At 55.2% G+C, this 17,291-nt stretch overlaps 2 protein-coding genes across 2 annotated transcripts; both read right to left on the bottom strand.

Annotated features, from left to right (window-relative positions):
- Positions 1–76: 76 nt before the first annotated feature.
- Positions 77–1,151, bottom strand: Rnaseh2c (ribonuclease H2 subunit C). The gene is made up of 4 exons (XM_051145911.1): positions 950–1,151; positions 657–826; positions 462–581; positions 77–244 (listed from the first exon to the last, which is right to left on the bottom strand). Exons 1-4 carry the CDS (start codon positions 1,119–1,121, stop codon positions 218–220), a joined length of 489 nt encoding a protein of 162 aa, XP_051001868.1. The 5' UTR covers positions 1,122–1,151; the 3' UTR covers positions 77–217.
- Positions 1,152–5,289: 4,138 nt separating this feature from the next.
- On the bottom strand, positions 5,290–8,216 carry Ap5b1 (adaptor related protein complex 5 subunit beta 1). The gene is made up of 2 exons (XM_051145904.1): positions 8,037–8,216; positions 5,290–7,936 (listed from the first exon to the last, which is right to left on the bottom strand). Exons 1-2 carry the CDS (start codon positions 8,184–8,186, stop codon positions 5,450–5,452), a joined length of 2,637 nt encoding a protein of 878 aa, XP_051001861.1. The 5' UTR covers positions 8,187–8,216; the 3' UTR covers positions 5,290–5,449.
- Positions 8,217–17,291: the final 9,075 nt, after the last annotated feature.

Genomic DNA, 17,291 nt, shown 5'->3' with positions numbered 1-17,291 from the left:
TGCCCCCAGCAATAAATTGTTTATATAGGCAGAGCTATCAGAAGTTCTTGCCAGAGTGGGTGCTATGCAATGCCGGCTTCAGGGAACTAAGGTGCCCACAGACTCACGGGTGTTGTGAAGTTCATTTATTGGGATAGAAACAGTGGCTCCAAAGTCAGCGTGTTGCTCCCTTATTGGTATGAAGGGATCTGTGACTTTCATTTTCATGCTCTAGTGCTCAGTCCTCAGGCACCTGTGCGTGAATCTGCAACAGGAGTCACTTCTACTTAGTGTGACTTCTAATACATAGCAGTTGGGTAGGGACCCCTTTTGAGAAAGCCAGATTAGAAAAGTGGGGAGTGTCTCCCGCCACTCCTTAGTCTGGTCCCCAATATGCACATTGCCCTAAACTCCCCCAACCACCCCCCAAATCACCAGAGACATGATTCAGTGCGGGTGGGAGGACCCATGTGTACACTTACCGCCGCAGCGAGGCTGGGCCAACCTAGAGCCCTGTGCACTTTGGCATCGGGGCCAGGGACCGTTTCCAGACCCCACAGGGTGAAGTGGCTGAAGCTGCCGGTGGCTCCGATAAAGCGGTCCTGGGAAAGGCCGGTTTCAGAATCGGGAGAGCAGTTACTGCCCTCACCCCGAGCCTACCTTCTCCCTCTGCTCACGAAGTCCCGCGCCAGCGGCTCCTGTGTTTCGTCTGCGTCCCCTGAGAAGTTCAGCTTCCCTAGCAGCCCCTTTCCCATCTCCTCCGTCACCATCACGAATCCCGCAAAGCCCGGCGGCACAGCTACCTCCTCGCCCCGCAGGCCACGACCACGAAACGACACCTGCAGCCCTGCGGGGGGGACACGCAAAGCTGTCAGGCCCGCCTGGCGCCCGGAGAACGTGTCCGCGGCTTCTCCCGTGGACCACGAAGCCAGACTGCCCTGGGGTCTGCGCGGGGCCTGCCGGGACTCACCGTCTGCACCGTGGCGCACGGCGGGCGTGAAAAAGCGCTCCACTGGGGCGGGCCGGCTCACCAGAACCTCGCAGGGCAGGAGGTGCAGCGTAGCCGGCGCTGGGTCACGCAACGAGCCTGGGCGCAGGTGGACGCGCTGTTTTCCGTCCGCCGCTTCCTCTGGGGTCTCCATCTCAGACACTCCTAAGCTCAGGCAAAAGCTGGCGGGAGAGGCACGCGGGGTCTGTCGGGAGACCAAGCACGCTAGGCGCAGAGTCTTATGGGAATCGTAGTCCTTTCTCTGGCTGCTGCCCTATGCAGGGACACGCGCTGAGTGTGTGTGTGTACGCGCGCGCGCGCGCGTGTGAAATATTTAACTCTAATTGTGTATGATCTCCTTATCCTTCTGCCTCCACTTCCCCAGTGTGGAGTTTAGCTGCGCCACCATACCCAACCCTAACATTTTTAGGGTTCTTACTGTTTGTAAAAACAACTAAACAGATTCCTAAAAGAGTCCTATTTATATAGGTTGCCTGGTAAACTATTTTTGATGGTGATGAGGATTGGACACAGGGCTTTGGACATATTGAGTACGTGCTCTAGAACTACAGTCCTGTAGGGGAATGGCCCAAGGAAAGAACATCCCTCCCTGACTTCACTCCAAGATCAGTGTAATGTTACAGCACTGAGGTGCAAAGTATCCTGGCAGTTGGGAACTAAGGAATACCACAAAGTCACATCTCTACAACAAACCAACCTCACACAAGAGATTTATTGGGCTGGGTGCACTGGTGCATCCCTATGATCCCAGCACTCAGGGAGGCAGAAGCAGGTGAAGGTAAGTAGAGTGTCCCTTAGAAACCACCAAACCAGGGTTGTGGAAACCCTGATTAACAGTCTGATGGCTTGAATCACAGGCCACAACCAGAGACCTGTCATTGGTCTATGAACTGTGACACAGGACACGTAACTTGTTTTGCTGGGTGGAGTTGCTTATCTGGTGGCTAGCGCTGAAGGAGTGGGTGGGTTGAACAGAGGCCCATGGATGGGTGGGAAGATGGGTGTAAGACAGAGGGCTTGTCCTTACGTGGGCTAATTATTCCTTTGTGTGTGAGCTTGTGTTCTGTGGTCCTGTGTGGATGGGTGTGTGTAGAAGGCCAGAGGTGCATGCTGGGTGTCTGGTGGTTGCTCTTCACCCTACTGAGGCAGGAGCTCTCACTGAACTTGGCTTTGCTGACTTGGCTACACTGTGTTGCAATTATCTGTATGGCTGAGGAAGCCAATAACTGATAGAATGAGTCTGTAGTGTATTTTAAAGCTGCAAGCACTATGCTGGGCAGAATCTAAACTACTACTAATCTACTAGTAAACTAAACTAAACTAAACTGAACTATTCTAATCCTATGGCCTCAAAACCTACATGTATCCCAATCACTTGCCAATCTGATCCTCCTCAGATGGCTTCTCTCCCCAACTGTCAACTAACTGTCTAGCAACCAGCTCTTCCAACCTCTCCTCCAAGCCCCACCTTCCACTTCCTGTCCTTCTGCCCAGCTGATTGGCTAAACAGCGCTTTATTGACAACTGCTACATCCACTCAAGGCATCCCTCCACAGCACTGCTTGCTAACAAGCTTCATTAGCAAGCAGAGGTGGTGCACACCTTTAATCCCCCAGCACTTGTGAGGTAGAGACAAGTAGATCTGTGAGTTCAAGGCCAGCCTGGTCTACAGAATGAGTTCTAGGACATTCAAAGCTACGTAGAGAAACCCTGTTTGGGGCGGGGGAAGCTCTGGAGACCTCCTGTCTGCCTCCCAGCTGTGACGAGATGACAGGGCCTCACCTGGCTTCACACAGGTGCAGAGGGATCTAACTCAGGTCTTCACACTTGTCACCTCCTCAGCCTCCTGAGTCTAGATTCTTTATCTTGGACTAAGGTTTAACACACTTCTTGTATTTGTGTGTAAAGAACTGCTTTTTCTGTGTCCCCTCCCTACTATGGTAAGAGAACTGGACGCCATGACTAGGATGGTCTCTAAACCACAGACACAGAGTGGCAAGGCTCTTGCTAGCAGCTGCAGGTCTCTGGCTCTGGGTGTGAGGCAGCAGTGGCAGCACCCCCTCTCCATGCTGAGGCACCAAGACGAGTTGGACTTCAGGCAGGAGAGCTTGGCCTGGATGAGATAGCTCTGGTGGTGGCTTCTGTGGAACCCACTTCTCCAACTTCACTAAGAATTGTAAGAGAAGCCGACTATACCTTTTCTCTACTCAAGCGAGCCGGAGAAGTTTCTAGAATGGCCCCCTTTCTGATTTGACAATGGCTTTTTAGGTGAGTGCTATGTATCCCTTCAGGCTCAGAAGACTCAGGAAACTTGGGATCTGGAAATACAGTGAGGGGGTTGGCAAGGCCTATCCCTCACATTATAGAAGCAGTCAGCAGTTTCCAGGGGAACTTGAGGTGGAACTGGCTGCAAGACCTGTAATGCTGGGGCCGGAGAGATGGCTCAGAGGTTAAGAGTGCTGCCTGCTCTTCTAGACGTCCTGAGTTCAATTCCCAGCAACCACTTGGTGGCTATCTATGATGTGATCTGATGCCCTCTTCTGCACATAAAGCACTCATATACAATAAATAAATAAATCAGCCGGGCGTGGTGGCACATGCCTTTAATCCCAGTACTTGGGAGGCAGAGGCAGGTGGATCGCTGTAAATTCAAGGTCAACCTGGTCTACAAAGTGAGTCTAGGACAGCCAAGGCTAACAGAGAGACCCTGTCTCAAAACAACAACAAAAATAATAAATAAATCTTAAAGAAAACAAACAAACCTGTATGCTCCAGAGACGCAGCTGGCTAGAGTGGTCATCCATGCCAGGTTGGCCTTTTTGGTGATACAGCTGGCTTTGAGTCACCCATACTCTTTTTTATCTCCCAGAGCCGAGGGCTGAACCCAGGGCGGACTCTTATAACTCCGGTCCTTATTGGCTCACTAGCTAGTCTTGAATGGAACACTGTCTTTGGCCCCCTGTAGATGTCCTACCTGGGATGAACAGTAACAACTCACTGCTACAGTGTGTGCCAGAACCTGGCCTTCTGCCACAAACTAGCCCACGTCTTTCCTCTCCTAGAATGCCTTGTAAGAAACCAGGGCAGGGCTAGGAAACAAAACCACAAAAACCAGTCCTTTCTGTAGAATTCAGATCCCAGGTCATTGGCTTTAGCACATCCTGCTGGGGGCTTCAGGGCTGAGCAGGCTGGAGATTGGCTCCTGCAGAGCCCTGTTTAGTGGCAATGGTGGCCTGCTGTGGGATGACAAAACACTGCTACCTCCCAACTGAGTCACCTCAGGAAAGTCACTGAGTTCCTCCACTGAAGGGCGGGGGTGGAGGTGGGGTGGGGAGGAGAGACCCGTAGAGTTGTTGCAAGGATGACACGAAGCAATATGTGTGGAAAATAGCAGCCTGGTGCCTGGCAACACGGTGGCCTTAACATACCTGCATCCTTAGTGTCTTGCACATTTGGAGAAAGAAGGCACAGAACACGTTCTCAAGCTCTTTTTGAGACAGGGTTTCACTGTGTAGCTGTGTAGCCCTGGCTGGCCTGGAACTCACTGTGCAGAGCAGGCTGGCCTCAAACTCAAGAGATCCACGCGCCTCCCGAGCGCCGGGGTTCAAGGCGTGCACCACTACTGCCGTAACACATTCCTATCTGAGAGGGTTCCTAAACACAGACTAGACTTCCTGATGGCAGCCATGAAAAGTTAGGGTTTTGTTTTGGAGACAGGGTCTCTCTCTGTGTAGCCTAGGCTGTCTTGGACTCACTTTGTAGACCAGGCTGGCCTCAAACTCACAGAGATCCCCCTGCCTCTGCCCCGAGTGCTGGGATTACAGTAGTGCAGCACTGTGCCTGGCTAAAGTTAGGTTTGGTTTGGTTTTGAACCAGATCATGTGGGCCCTCCACCTGCTCAGAACCTTACTGGCTCCCTTAAAAAAAAGAAAAGATTTATGATATTTAGTGTTCGCCTGCATGTACACCTGCAGGCCAGAAGAACGCACTAGATCTTATTATAGATGGCTGTGAGCCACCATGTGGCTGCTGGGAATTGGCATCCTTTACAGGTGGTTCCAGCCAGCTCTGCCCAGGGAGCCTTTTCTCCTTACTCCAGGCTGCTGGCGTATGGTCCTCTACAGTTTGAGCTTGGCTGAGGCAGAGTTGGGAGGCCCAGCTTTAAGCTCCAGCCTTCATGAGAAGTTGCAAAGCAGTCTAGGGCAGAGGTAGACCTCATGAGAAGCAGTTTTCAGATTATCTGAGCAGGAATTATGGAGGTCTGCAGTACTGGCATTAGTCTGGATCTTTCTGGAGGTTTATGACCCAACCCCAGGAAGTCTGCTCCCAACAACAGTCCAAAAGAAAACAAGCCAGTCAAGAGCTGTCAGTGGATGTGATTTTATGGGGCAGGAGCTGCGAGAGTATGCTCCTTTGGCAATCTCTTGGACCAGCCATAAGTCCTGTCCCACCTGGCATTACTTAGTGGGCTGCAAGCCCTCGGAGGTAGTTCCCAACCAGGGGCAGTATGGCCCAGTCATCGGTCCTTACGGCCACAGGCACACCATCCACCTGAGCTGCCTCCAGCCGCAGCAGCAGCACGGAGCCAGGGGGAAGGCGGACAGCTATGAGGTAGGTGGTAGGGGGCTGAGCCACCACAACAAAGGGTTCTAGGTGTTCCGACACCAAGGCCTCCAGGCCCCGTGGCCCAAGTGGACACCACACGCGACTTTCTACACCCTTCGGCAGGCAGGAGTTCCAGAGCTCATCAAAGAAATGCAGCTCAGAGCCCTTGGGGAGCTGGGGGAAAGGCAAGAAGAGGTCCGAGAAGTTCACAGACAGGGTTGGCAGGTGGGCATGGCATGTGAGGCCAGCCGGTGTGGTGTAAAGGGCCTGGACATGCAGGCAGGTGGGGGCTGGGCGTCGGGGTTGCAAGGGCAGGTCCAGCAGATGGGCAGGCCATCCTGGACGCAGACAGGGTATGTGGACAGCCTGCAAAGGCTCATAGAGCTGTCCTTCCACGCGGAAGCGCAGCTCCAGAGAGTAGACAGGGGCCTCCAGTGCCTCCGCCTGCAGACGCAGCACGAGGCATGGGCCTTTGGCCTTCTGAGGCCCCACAGTTAGACGGATTGGAGCCAGGGTCTCCTGTACCACCATCAGTGTTGATGCAAAGCCCTGGTTCTCAGCTGCCAGTGATGAGGCCAATGCAGGGACAGCAAGGGAGGGTCCCAGGGCCGTCCCCAACTTGGGACTGGACAAATGGGACAAAAGGATGTAGTACAGCCGGGCATGGTCCCGCCCATCAGCGCCCTCTAGCTGTCTGGCCAGCACCTGCAGCAAGTCGGCCAGCGCGGCTCCCCCACCAGTCCGCAGCAGAGCTCGGCACACGCGCAGTAGGGCCTGCTGTAGGCCCCAGTCGGTGCAGTGCACGGCTGCAGCCTGTAGAAAGCTGAGGGTGGCGCTCTGAGCATCTCCTTCTGCCACCTTTGCCAGCATTCTCAGGTGCCAACAAAGTGCTTCCTTCTCGCCTGGCCTGGCTACCACCTCGTGTTGCAGCACCTCCCTGAGGGGCTCTCTCAGCCTAGGGCCAACTTGATCTAAGAGGTCCACGAAGTGGGGAGCCAGGGAAGGCCGAGCTCGGTAAAGCTGGGCCAGTCCATGGATCAAGGACGTCCGCATTGTAGCTTGCCCAGCCATGCAGCTAGCGACAAGGTATGAGGCCTGAAAACAGAGAGTGGCCAAGGCCCGGGGACCACCATCCATGGCAGCCCTCTGCCGTAGGCCAGCCAGCAGCTCCTGTAGGTACCACTGTGGGCCCTGAACCTGGCCTTTCTCCTCTTCCTCGTCTTCATCGCAGAGCAGACACAGCAAATGCAGGCGGGCCAGGAGGACCATTGGGTCATGCAGGAGACTGGGCATGAGGCCCCGGCATAGCTGGGGCCCCAACAGCAGGGGGGCAGCCTCTTCCCCTTCTGGACCTAGTGGACAGTTCTCAGGGAAGCTCAGAATGCAGTGCAAGTAAAAGAGGTGTGTGGGTGAGGGCAAGGCTGGGTGCTGGGCTGCCAAGGTGAGCCTGCGGAGCAACAGAGCTTCATCCTGGGCAGTGAACAGGGCCTCACCAAAGGCTGCCTTGAGAGACAGGACTGAGTGCAACAGTGTCAGCTGTGCCGTGCCCAGCAGCCGAACTAGCTGTGGCTTGAAAATCACTGGCGGCTGTCCCCGAAGACCCCGAAGGGCCCAGCCCAACAGCCATAGAAGCTGAGCCTGAGCCACAGGAGTGAGCAGGTAGGAAGTGTCCAGAAGCTGGGCCACTGCAGCCTTCAGCTCTCGGGTGTCGCCAGGGCTAGGCTCCAGCACTGGAAAGCCGCGCTCCTCCTCCTCCTCAGCTGGGGGCCAGCTAGGCGCCTGTGGCTTCGGATGGGCATCCCACTCTTCAGCTAGTGTCCAGTCCCAGAGACAACTCCCAGTGGAGGAGACCCCATCCACAAGCTGGCTTTGTAGGCCAGCCCCAGACCTGGACTGTAGCAGCAAGGCGTCGTGCAGAGCGAGGGCCAGCAGAAGGCTGACGGGCTGGATGGGACCCATTTGCCCTAGGAGGCTCCGCAGCATCCCCAGGGAGCCAGCCAGTAGCCCAGGCTTATAACGCTCAAGTTCTCCGAGGCATTCGCACGCTGTGGCCTGTAGGTGGCGCTGTTCTGAGGCGGTCCCAAAGCTGCGTCCCAGGTCTCGGCCAGAAGCTAAGCCAAGGAGTAAGGGCAGGAGCCGGCAGGAAGCTCCTGAAGTGGGTCCAAGAGCACCTCCTGACACCAGGGCTGTGGTGGCCGCCAACAACAGGAGCCTCCGGAGAGCTGAAGGTCTTGAGGGCAGCAGGACGAGCGTGTCCAACAAGGAGGTGGCAGCAGCCTCCGCGGCAGGTGCATCAGGCCACAGTTTGTCAGAGTACTCCAAGCTCAGCGTCAGTAGCGAAACCTGGGGTGGGGGCGGCATTTAAGAGGAACTCATGAACATCAGCAAGCAGCGGTAGGAAGCAACCGTGTGGGACATGGCGGGACACACGAGCAGGACCTACCTTGGTCTGCTCGCTTAGCTTTTCACTCCTTAGGTCACTCAGTAGGTCACGACCCAAATCCTCACCTTCGGCACCTGCCAGGAAGGCCGATGGGCTGGCTCGGAAAGCCCCCAGGCGCTGAGCCCAGGCTTCACGACTCAGGGGCCCCATGGTCAGTCATCCGCTCACTTCTCTGCGGAGGTAAGAAGGGGCCAGTTTCAGGCTCTCGGCCGCGGAGACGGCGGCGAGGACGCATAGGCCTTCACGGCCGCCAGAGGGCGCCCCATGTCCTCCACCATCCCGGAGGGGCCGCTGTTACCCTAGGGCCGTCTTGCAGACCCCAGAGGAGACGTCCCCTCGTCCCCGTCCCCCCCCAGCAAAGCCTAGGTCCCCAGATAAAATCTGGAGACTTCAGGGATGAGGCCCGAAGCAGTAGCTCCAGGTCCCCGCAGGATAGGGCCCACAGCGATCAGGGTGGGGGTGCCCGGGAGGTGCGTGCGGAGAGCTCATTAAGCCGCCCGCCTACGAAGGGCACCGAAACCACAGCGTCGCCCGGGCCCCTGGCGCCCGTGGTAACGGGCCGTCCTCTCTCACCGCTTGAGTCAGCTGCCGCGGGCGCTCGGTCGGCTCCTTCCGGGCTGGCAAGCTGGCGGCGCGGGCCGGGGCGGGGCGCGACGTTCGGCGCGTGGGCGGCGGGGACCGGGCGAGCCCAGGGGCGGGGCGTAACGGAGCCTCCGCCTGCCACGCCCGCCAGGCCGGCAGGTGCCGACTCGCCGGTTTCGCCAGCTCTGAGTAACTGTCTCGCCGTGCAGGCCCCCTGCCCCGAAACCGCCGCAGGCACGGGCAGAGGCGGAGTTTGGTGGGCCGGGTTGCCGGCCCGCTCCCCGGTGGAAGTACGTTCCGGGGTCCTGGAGCAGAACAGCGGCTTGGGCAGATCGGGAAGGCCGCCAGCGCGTCCCCGTGCCGCCCCGCCCCGTCCGGCTCCCGGGACTGCGCGCCACGGTCCGGCTGGTCGAGTGCCGGTGTTCGGGCGGCCGCTGGGGGGCGCGCGGGGCGCAGTCCCTGGGCAGAGCAGGAAGACCAAGGCGCCGGTGACCGCGGGACCAGTCGGACGGGCGCCGCAGGGCTTGGCTTGGCGTCCTCGACGCTGACCAGGCGGGGGTTGGGTGGGGGAGACACCCCGCTCTGATTGGGGGCGAGGAACCGGCGCCAGGGTCGCAGCCGGATGAATGGTAGCTGCTGACCTTTGCCCGAAGCCACACGGATTATGAACAGGGGTCCGGTGGGGCGGGTCCTTAAAACGCAGCGAAGCCGAAAACCAACGGGTCCTGACTCTGGCTGTGCGTTCTGGAGGGGCCTGGATGGTCACTCAGCTCGTAGCACACCCACCTATCATGACCGCTAGAGACCTAGCTAAAGTAATGCACACTCCTTTATCGGAGTCTAGAGGGCTAGACCAGACAGGGAGCGGCCTCGGGAACTGGACCTGAGGCTCAGGAGACCCAGGCTCATTGGCCCGCTAGTTTCCAGGGCACAGAACTTACGGCGTCCAAATCCCACTGTCCCTAAGGCCTCCTGCTAGCCACTTTGAGAATCAAACCCCTGAGCCCCTACAGCTAGCCTTTTGCAATTTGTCTCTCCCTTTTAGCTGCCCAAGCTCCTCCCGACCCCATCCTGACCCCGCTACAGATGAAAGTGGTGAGGTAGAGTTCTAAAAAGAAGAGTGCCCGGGCACCCAGAGCAGGGGTAGAAGAAGTGAGAGAATGGGGTGAGGTGGGGGGGGGGGGGTGGGGGTAAGGGCAGGTCCAGCTAGAAGATTGGTCTCGTCTCCTCCGGGCTCTGGCTCCACAGCTGACTCACAGGCGACAGCTCTAAACCACTTCCCTCTAGGTGCCTCAGTTTCCCCATCTATAAATTGGGAGTGATGACTCCTGTCCAAGGAGCTTTGGGGTGGGGCGCCTGGCTAATTAGGCCTAAGATGAAAGAGGTTGGGGTGAGAGCACCCCTGGGCTGGGAAGACAGGTTGGTGTAGGAGCCTGTCTGGTTTCCCTGTCTAAGGCCCAGAGGGCGCTGGTAACTGCAGGTCCGGTCTCTCAGCTCTCTCGGAGCCAGGAAGGATTATTAAATCCTGTTACAGTTGGGGAGAGAGGCTTCCAGGGGTCAGGGAGTCCAACTCTGGCTGTGTCCCAAGCTTCTGATGCTGCAGCCTCTGCCAACCTCCACCCTCCCTGGGCTTTGGTTCTTTGAGGTGGCATGTGTGGTTTCCAGAACTGTGATGGATGTATCTTCCTGAACTCACCACGGCTCATGGCAACTCTGGGTACTGAGGGTGGGTACCTGTCTCATATCGACTTTCAGGAGCCCAGAGAAGGTATAGTCATTTGCACAAAGCCACAGGACCTCTTGTGAGTAGGACTGGGCTTCTGCTCCATGCTCCACCTGCTACCCTCAGCTTCTCTTGAGGGCCCTGAATGGGCCCTGTTCTCATCTGCCTGCCCAAGTGTTCTTTATTTGAGGTGATGTTTGCTTTGTCCTGGCGACAGACTGGCCAGAAGAGAAGTGCCCTCAGCTCATCATCAGACCCTGTGGAGAGAGTAGCCTGCCTGGTGTAAGGAGACAGGAGCTCCCATTCCCGCCCTCAGCTTTTCCTCCTCATCTGCAGTTCCACTCCTCCCTGTGCAGCAGAGTTCTGAGGAAACCCTAGACATTAGGCTGGAAAAAGGAAAAGTGAGCTCTTGAGTGGCCCTGCACCTTGACCTACAGCAACGCATCCCTATAGCGTCACAAGAGTCCATCATGGACCAAAAACATGGTGGGTGCCGGGGCAGGGGTTGGGGGATGGAGGGTTGCTGCCAGTGTCCACAGAGTTTTCTTTGCAGGGATGGAAACTGTGCCGCCTGGTTTTATGTCAACTTGATACAAGTTGGAGTTATCTAAAAGGAGGGAAGGAACAAACCTCTGTTGAGAAAATGCCCCCCTAAGATCCAGCTATAAGGCGTTTCCTTAATTAGTAATTGATGGTGGAGGGCCCAGTCCCTCGTGGGTGGTACCACCCTGGGCTGGTGGCCCTCAGTTCTAGAAGAAAGCAGGCTGAGCAAGCCACTAGGAGTAAGTGAATAAGCAGCATTCCTCTATGGCCTCAGCACCAGTTCCTCACTCCAGGTTCCTGCCCTGACTTCCTTCAGGGATGGACTATGACGTGGACGTGTAAGCCAAATAAACCCTCTCCTCCCCAGTTTGCTTTTGGTCATAGTGTTTCATCACAGCAGTATTAACCAAACTAAGACAAAACATCCTGCACTTAGCGGTGATGGCTGTATAAGTCCTGAAGGCTAAAGCCCCTGGACTGGACGTTTTGTGAGGATGAATGTAGTGGTACATGGATGATCATAAAGCTATTAGAAACAGTACTAGTTGGGATGGCCATGGTGGCGCATGCCTTTGATCCCAGCACTCGGGAGGCAGAGGCAGGTAGATCGCTGTGAGTTCGAGGCCAGCCTGGTCTACAGAGTGAGTCCAGGACAGCCAAGGCTACACAGAGAGACCCCGTTTAGAAAGAACAAAAAACAAAAAACTGGAGCAGAAGGATTGGAACTTCAGGGTTTGTCTACAGATATCAAGGTCAACTTGGTCAATTTATCAATATGCTGTCTAAGAAGAAAAAAGAAACGGTGGAGGGTTTGCTTAGCACGCACAAGGCCTAGCACCCCCCCCCCATATGGTAAAATAATTCATTTTTAAAAACTGTCTTGTAAATAGGGTCCCCTGGGGCCGGGGAGATGGCTGTCAGTAAAGTGCTTGCTGCACAGACCCTAGTTTGAATATCCCAGCACCCACATAAAAGCTGAATGTGGCAGCAAGGACCTATAATCCTAGTGCCAAGGAGCCAGAGACAGGAGGATCCTGGGAGCTCAGCCTGTCCAGGAAAATCAATAACCTCTGGGTTCAGTGAGATGTCCTGGGGGTGGGGAGGAAGGAAGGAAGGAAAGAGGGAGAAAGAAGAGAAAAAGAAAGAAGTTATGTGGGAAGAGCAGGTGAAGACACCTGCCTGACTCCTGGCCCCACACTCATAAGTACACAGGCATACATACAAAAATAATACAAACAGGATCCTAGAAAAGCTAGTCCTGGGGGGAGGGCAATGACAAACATAAGACAAAGATAACGACATCCAGTGGGCGCGGTGACAATGGGGACAAGAACTTAACTGGGGCATCCGCTCTAGGAAGAGGGGATTTGCTGGAAGCCCGAATAGGGTAGCCAGTTCCTAGTTGATGAGGATCTTGGGGGCCGAGGGAGAGAGCGAGCACATGGGGAGGCTGCAGGGAGGCCAAGGTCCTCAGGGCCAGCACACTCTGTGCTCTCTCTGTTGAAGGAAGACATGGTGGGGGGACCATGGCAGGGCATGGAGCAGGTGAAGCAGGGGCTTGGCTTAGGTGGCAACCAGGGGTGGGAAGAGAGAGGCAGTGACTTGGGGCTATGGGGCTGTGGCACTTGGAGGCTTATGGCTCCAACCTCAGAGACTGGAAGAATGTGGAGACTGCAAACCGGCCATGCAGCCTGGCCCGTGGGGACTGCAGCCGCTGTGGTGCTTCACCTGGCTCTCTGCTGACTGCCAAGAGCAACCAGCTGCACCCCACGGACCACAGCTGAAACCATCTCCTCTGCCTATGGCTCTAGCCTTTTGCTATATGGATGGGTGCCCCCCCGCCCCCCCCCCGACAGGCCTATTACCAAACCAGACTGGGAAAGTGGCAGCTTGGCAGGGTATGGTGGCCCAGGCTGGTAATCTCAGAACTTTGGAGACGAAGGCAGGAGGACCAGAAGTCCAACATCATCCTCAGCCACACAGGGAGTTCGAGGCTAGCCTGGACTATGTGGCACCTGTCTCAGCTGAGGGAGTGCACACGTGGTTGGCAAAGGCCCCCTTTAGCCTGTTCTGAGAGGCTATGGCTACTGCAGAGATGCTGTGCTCCCAAGCGAACGTCAGAATCTCTTAACTACCAAAGCAACAGCTACAACTAGGAGCCCAACATTGCAGCTGGGGAAACCGAAGCCCTGAGAGGGTAAGTGACTTGGTCCAGATCCACAGGCACCAACTGCAGCTGGATTCTTTTCCTGTGTCTTCTCGGCATGTATCTCCCATGACCCTTTGTGCTTTGAAACTCCAGGTTCCACAGTCCCCTTCCCTGTTGCCATCCCATCCTGGCTCCTTCTAAGGACTCCCCTGGGAACAGGAAGGAGCAGTTTAAAACACTCTCCCACTATCCAGTGCCCTTCTAAGTCCCCATGCTCCTTAGGATGGGAATTAAGCACCATCTTCAGAAAGTATGCATGGGGCACCATGGTCCCTGCCTGCTATGGCTCCACTTCCCTTCAGCCTCTTGTCTTCTCTACGAACAGGTGATGTCATTCAAGACACATGATTCATGGCTTGGTTTTCGCTGTGACTCAGCACAGCATGTCTTACTTGGACCATTACATTAGCTCCAACATGACCCTGGTCTCTTTACTGCCACCTCCCTGCCCCTACTCCGCTGAGCACATCACAAGGCATGTATGTCATGGCCTGCCCCTCAGCTTCCTGCCCTCTCAGCATCCAGCCACCATAGTTGTTGGGAGTTTTGTGCACACGTTAGATTGGTTCTTTATCATGTGCCTTGGTCCCAGCTTTTCCTTCGGCTTAGGCTCTTTGCTGCTTTGTCCAGCTGGCTCCCAGATTGCAGCAACCCCACCCTGCCACCATCACATCACCTGGCCCTTCCACGGAGCAGTTTCCTATTGCTTTGTGCTGTAAAATCCCCAGGGCTAGTGCCTTGTGGACACTCAAGAAATATCTGGGACCTGAATTAAGAGACAGGGATGGGTGGTATTTTAGCAAATGGCAAGAGAGCAGACGTGTCTCCTCACAGTGCCCACACCTTGTCTAGCTCCAAGGTGCCCATGATCCAAAGCACACACACAGGCAACCTATGGGTCAACTAACAAGAGTGTTTTGTTTGACACTCGTGGGCTAGCATGTGGCTCAGTGGGAAAATACTTGCTGAGCAAGCATGAGGAGCTGAGTTTGGACCCCTGGTACCCATGTGCACTCGTAACCCTGTGCCAGGGGATGGAGACAGCCAGATCTCTGAAGCTCATCGCTCTGCCAGTCTAACTGAAACCATGAGTTCTAGGTCCAGGGAGAAACCTACCTTTTTCTTTTCTTTTTTTCTTTTTTCCAAGACAGAGTCTCTCTACATAGCCTGGCTCTCCTGGAACTCACTACATAGACCAGGCTGTCCTCGAACAAAGATCCACTTGCCTCTGACTCGCAAGTGCTGGGATTAAAGGTGTGCACCACTACCTCCAACACAGAGACACTGTCTTTAAAAAAAAAAAAAAAAAAGGTGGCCAGGCATGGCAGTGCATGTCTTTAATCCCAGCACTCAGGAAGCAGAAGCAGGTTGATCACTGCGAGTTCGAGACCAGCCTGGTCTACAAAGTGAGTCCAGGACAGTCAAGGCTACATAGAGAAACTCTGTCTCAAAAAAACAGGAAAAAAACAGGGTAGAGATTCATTCCACAAATAAGGGCATCTCACTGGAGCTGCGGCTTCACACAGACACCACAAAGTGTCCTCTCTCCTGGACCCTGCCCTGTCCATTATGACTCTCTGGACCAGCAGAGACACTGGATTGGCCAGCTTCATCCATTTTAGTTCCCCACCTGGCTTTCTGGACATTTAAACTGCTCTCTGATAAGAAAGCGTGGCTTTGTGTCCAGAGCCACCTGTGAAGACTTCACTATAAACTCTCCTGGGCACTTCACTTACTGGGGTCTGCCTGCCAGGGGATGGCACTACAAAAGAGCTCAAGAAATACTATGAAAGACAGGAGTCTGAGGCAGGCAAATCCTTGTGAGTTTGAGGCCAGCCTGGTCTACACAGAGAGATCCAGGACAGACAGGGCTACATAGAGAGACCCTGTGTTAAAAAAAAAAAAAAAAAAGTAAGGAGTTTCACTGAGGGGAAAAGAAAGTCAGACAGTGAGTGAAATAAGAAACAGGTAAGCCAAACCAGACTCACATACCTTTCACCCCAGCATTGGGCACTTGAGAGGCAGAGGCAGGTGGATCTCTGAGTACAAGTTAACCTGGTTTACAGAGAAACCCTGTCTTGAGAAAGAAGGAGGAGGAGGAGAATGATAAGAGAAAGAAAGAAAGAAAGGCCAAGTTCAACTGCCTCCTAGACAATCCATGTTGCCCCCAGAATTTATTCCTAAAGATAAGCATACAAGCCGGGCGTGGTGGCGCACGCCTTTAATCCCAGCACTCGGGAGGCAGAGGCAGGCGGATCGCTGTGAGTTCGAGGCCAGCCTGGTCTACAAAGTGAGTCCAGGATGGCCAAGGCTACACAGAGAAACCCTGTCTCGAAAAAACCAAAAAAAAAAAACCAAAAAAAAAAAAAAAAAAAAAGCATACAATCTGGGCGGGTGGCACATGCCTTTAATCCCAGCACTTGGGAGGCAGAGTCAGATGAATCACTGAGTTCTAGGCCAATCTGGTCTACAAAGTGAGTCCAGGACAGCCAAGGCTACACAGAGAAACCCTGTCTCAAAAAAACAAAAACAAAAAAAGACAAGCACACAGTAGGTGCTCAATAATTAATGTTAGCTGAAGACTAAGGTCCAAGATCAGAATGAAAGGCAGATGAAGGAAGTGCGGACTATGATAGGCAGCTCTCCTGGGACATCCAGGGGAGCTGGCAACCCTTAATGGCTAAGAGGGGACATTTCCCCTTCCCAGCAAACCCCTCAGGTGGGGGGTAGAATTCTCCATCCATAGAGACAGAAGGCCCTTGGTCAAACTTCCCATGCTGTGAGGAGGAGGCTGGTGTCTCTGCAGGGCTGCCCCAAATTGTACTCTCCTCCTAATCCACCCAGGGGAGCTCCCCAAAATCCTGGGGAAATGTATGGGGTCTTGACAAGCACTCCCACTTTTGAAATGCCCTCTGCAGCCTGAATGCCTGGGTCCACACTGTCTCTCTCCTATTTATCGTGCAGATGTGTGCTGAGATGTGTGCGCCAGCACACGCCGGGTCCATGGTGTGGCATGGGTCAGAGAACAGCATGGGGTCAGTTTTCTCCTTCTCTGGTCTTCCCATTTGGTGACAAGTACCTTCTGACATCATTTCTTTTGACTCTTGTTGTTGCGCCAGAGACAGGATTTCTCCAAGAAACTTAGGCTGGCCTCCGAACCCTGTTTTCCTGCCTCAGCTTCCACGTGCTCGGATTACAAGTATGAACCGTCTCCACCTGTGACTACTGACTTTTGAACTGTGTGAATTCATTTATCAGACTAATTTCCTCACACTCTGTTCCAGCAAACGGTTAACGCTGTGTGGGAAAGGTGTACTGAGCTCTGGAGTCTAAAATGTTAGCAGGATTAACTGCAGGTCCCGTCCCTGCCTTTAATAGGTCAGCCAGTAAAAGAAACTCAGCCACGGCCAAAGTGTCACCGTGAAGTGGCTCATGAAGGCCACGCAACACACTCAGGCGGTTCAATAGGGGCGGGGCATCTAGGCTGAAGGTGGGGAGTAGCTGCCGTGCTGAAGTCCCACCCAGGGAGGACACTGGCTCCAACAGGCAAAAGAGGACTGGGCCAGACTTCAGCTGGAGTCCTCATCCTAGAGTCTCTTCCAGATTTTAGGGACCCAAAATCCGGCTGCTTATGACCACGAGAGTTTGGGCGAATGCGCCCGCCCATATGCCAAGGTGCCAGCCTCGCTTAGGTTGGACTCAGGGCAGTTTGAAAACCCGCACAACCGGAAGGCAGGCTCGAGCTTTGAATTCACAGGTGCGTCCGAGCCTCCCGGTCCACACGCTCCTGCCACCTGGCCCTGGCGTGCCTTCCCGCAGCCTTCGTGCCCAGCAAATACCTCTGCGTTGAACTAAGAATTGCTCAGCCTGGCCTTGAGGATCCCGAGCCGCTGGGTTCGGGCCGAACCGCCTGTTCTGGCCTGGCGGCTTTGTGCCTCTCCCGGCGCCCCGGGCGCGCCAGGCTGGGTCCAGGCCTGTTGGGCGAGTTTTATGTCATCGCCCACGGAGTGTGCCAGCGCCGGTGCAAATAACGTTGCCCTCCCCTCCCTTCCCGTGCCCCGTCCCTCCGAAACTCTAGTTTGCAAATGTGAGCACGCCGGGCAGGGGAGGTCCGGGGCAGGCAGGGTGCTTCTGGGTGTGGGGACCGGAGCCCGTCCCCCAACCCCGCCCCGTCGGGCCACCGCGCCTGGGCCGCGAG

This window comes from Acomys russatus, chromosome 5, assembly GCF_903995435.1.
Source record: "Acomys russatus chromosome 5, mAcoRus1.1, whole genome shotgun sequence".
In the NCBI taxonomy this organism is placed as follows: Eukaryota; Metazoa; Chordata; class Mammalia; order Rodentia; family Muridae; genus Acomys; species Acomys russatus.
This window is presented reverse-complemented; position numbering and strand designations above follow the sequence as displayed.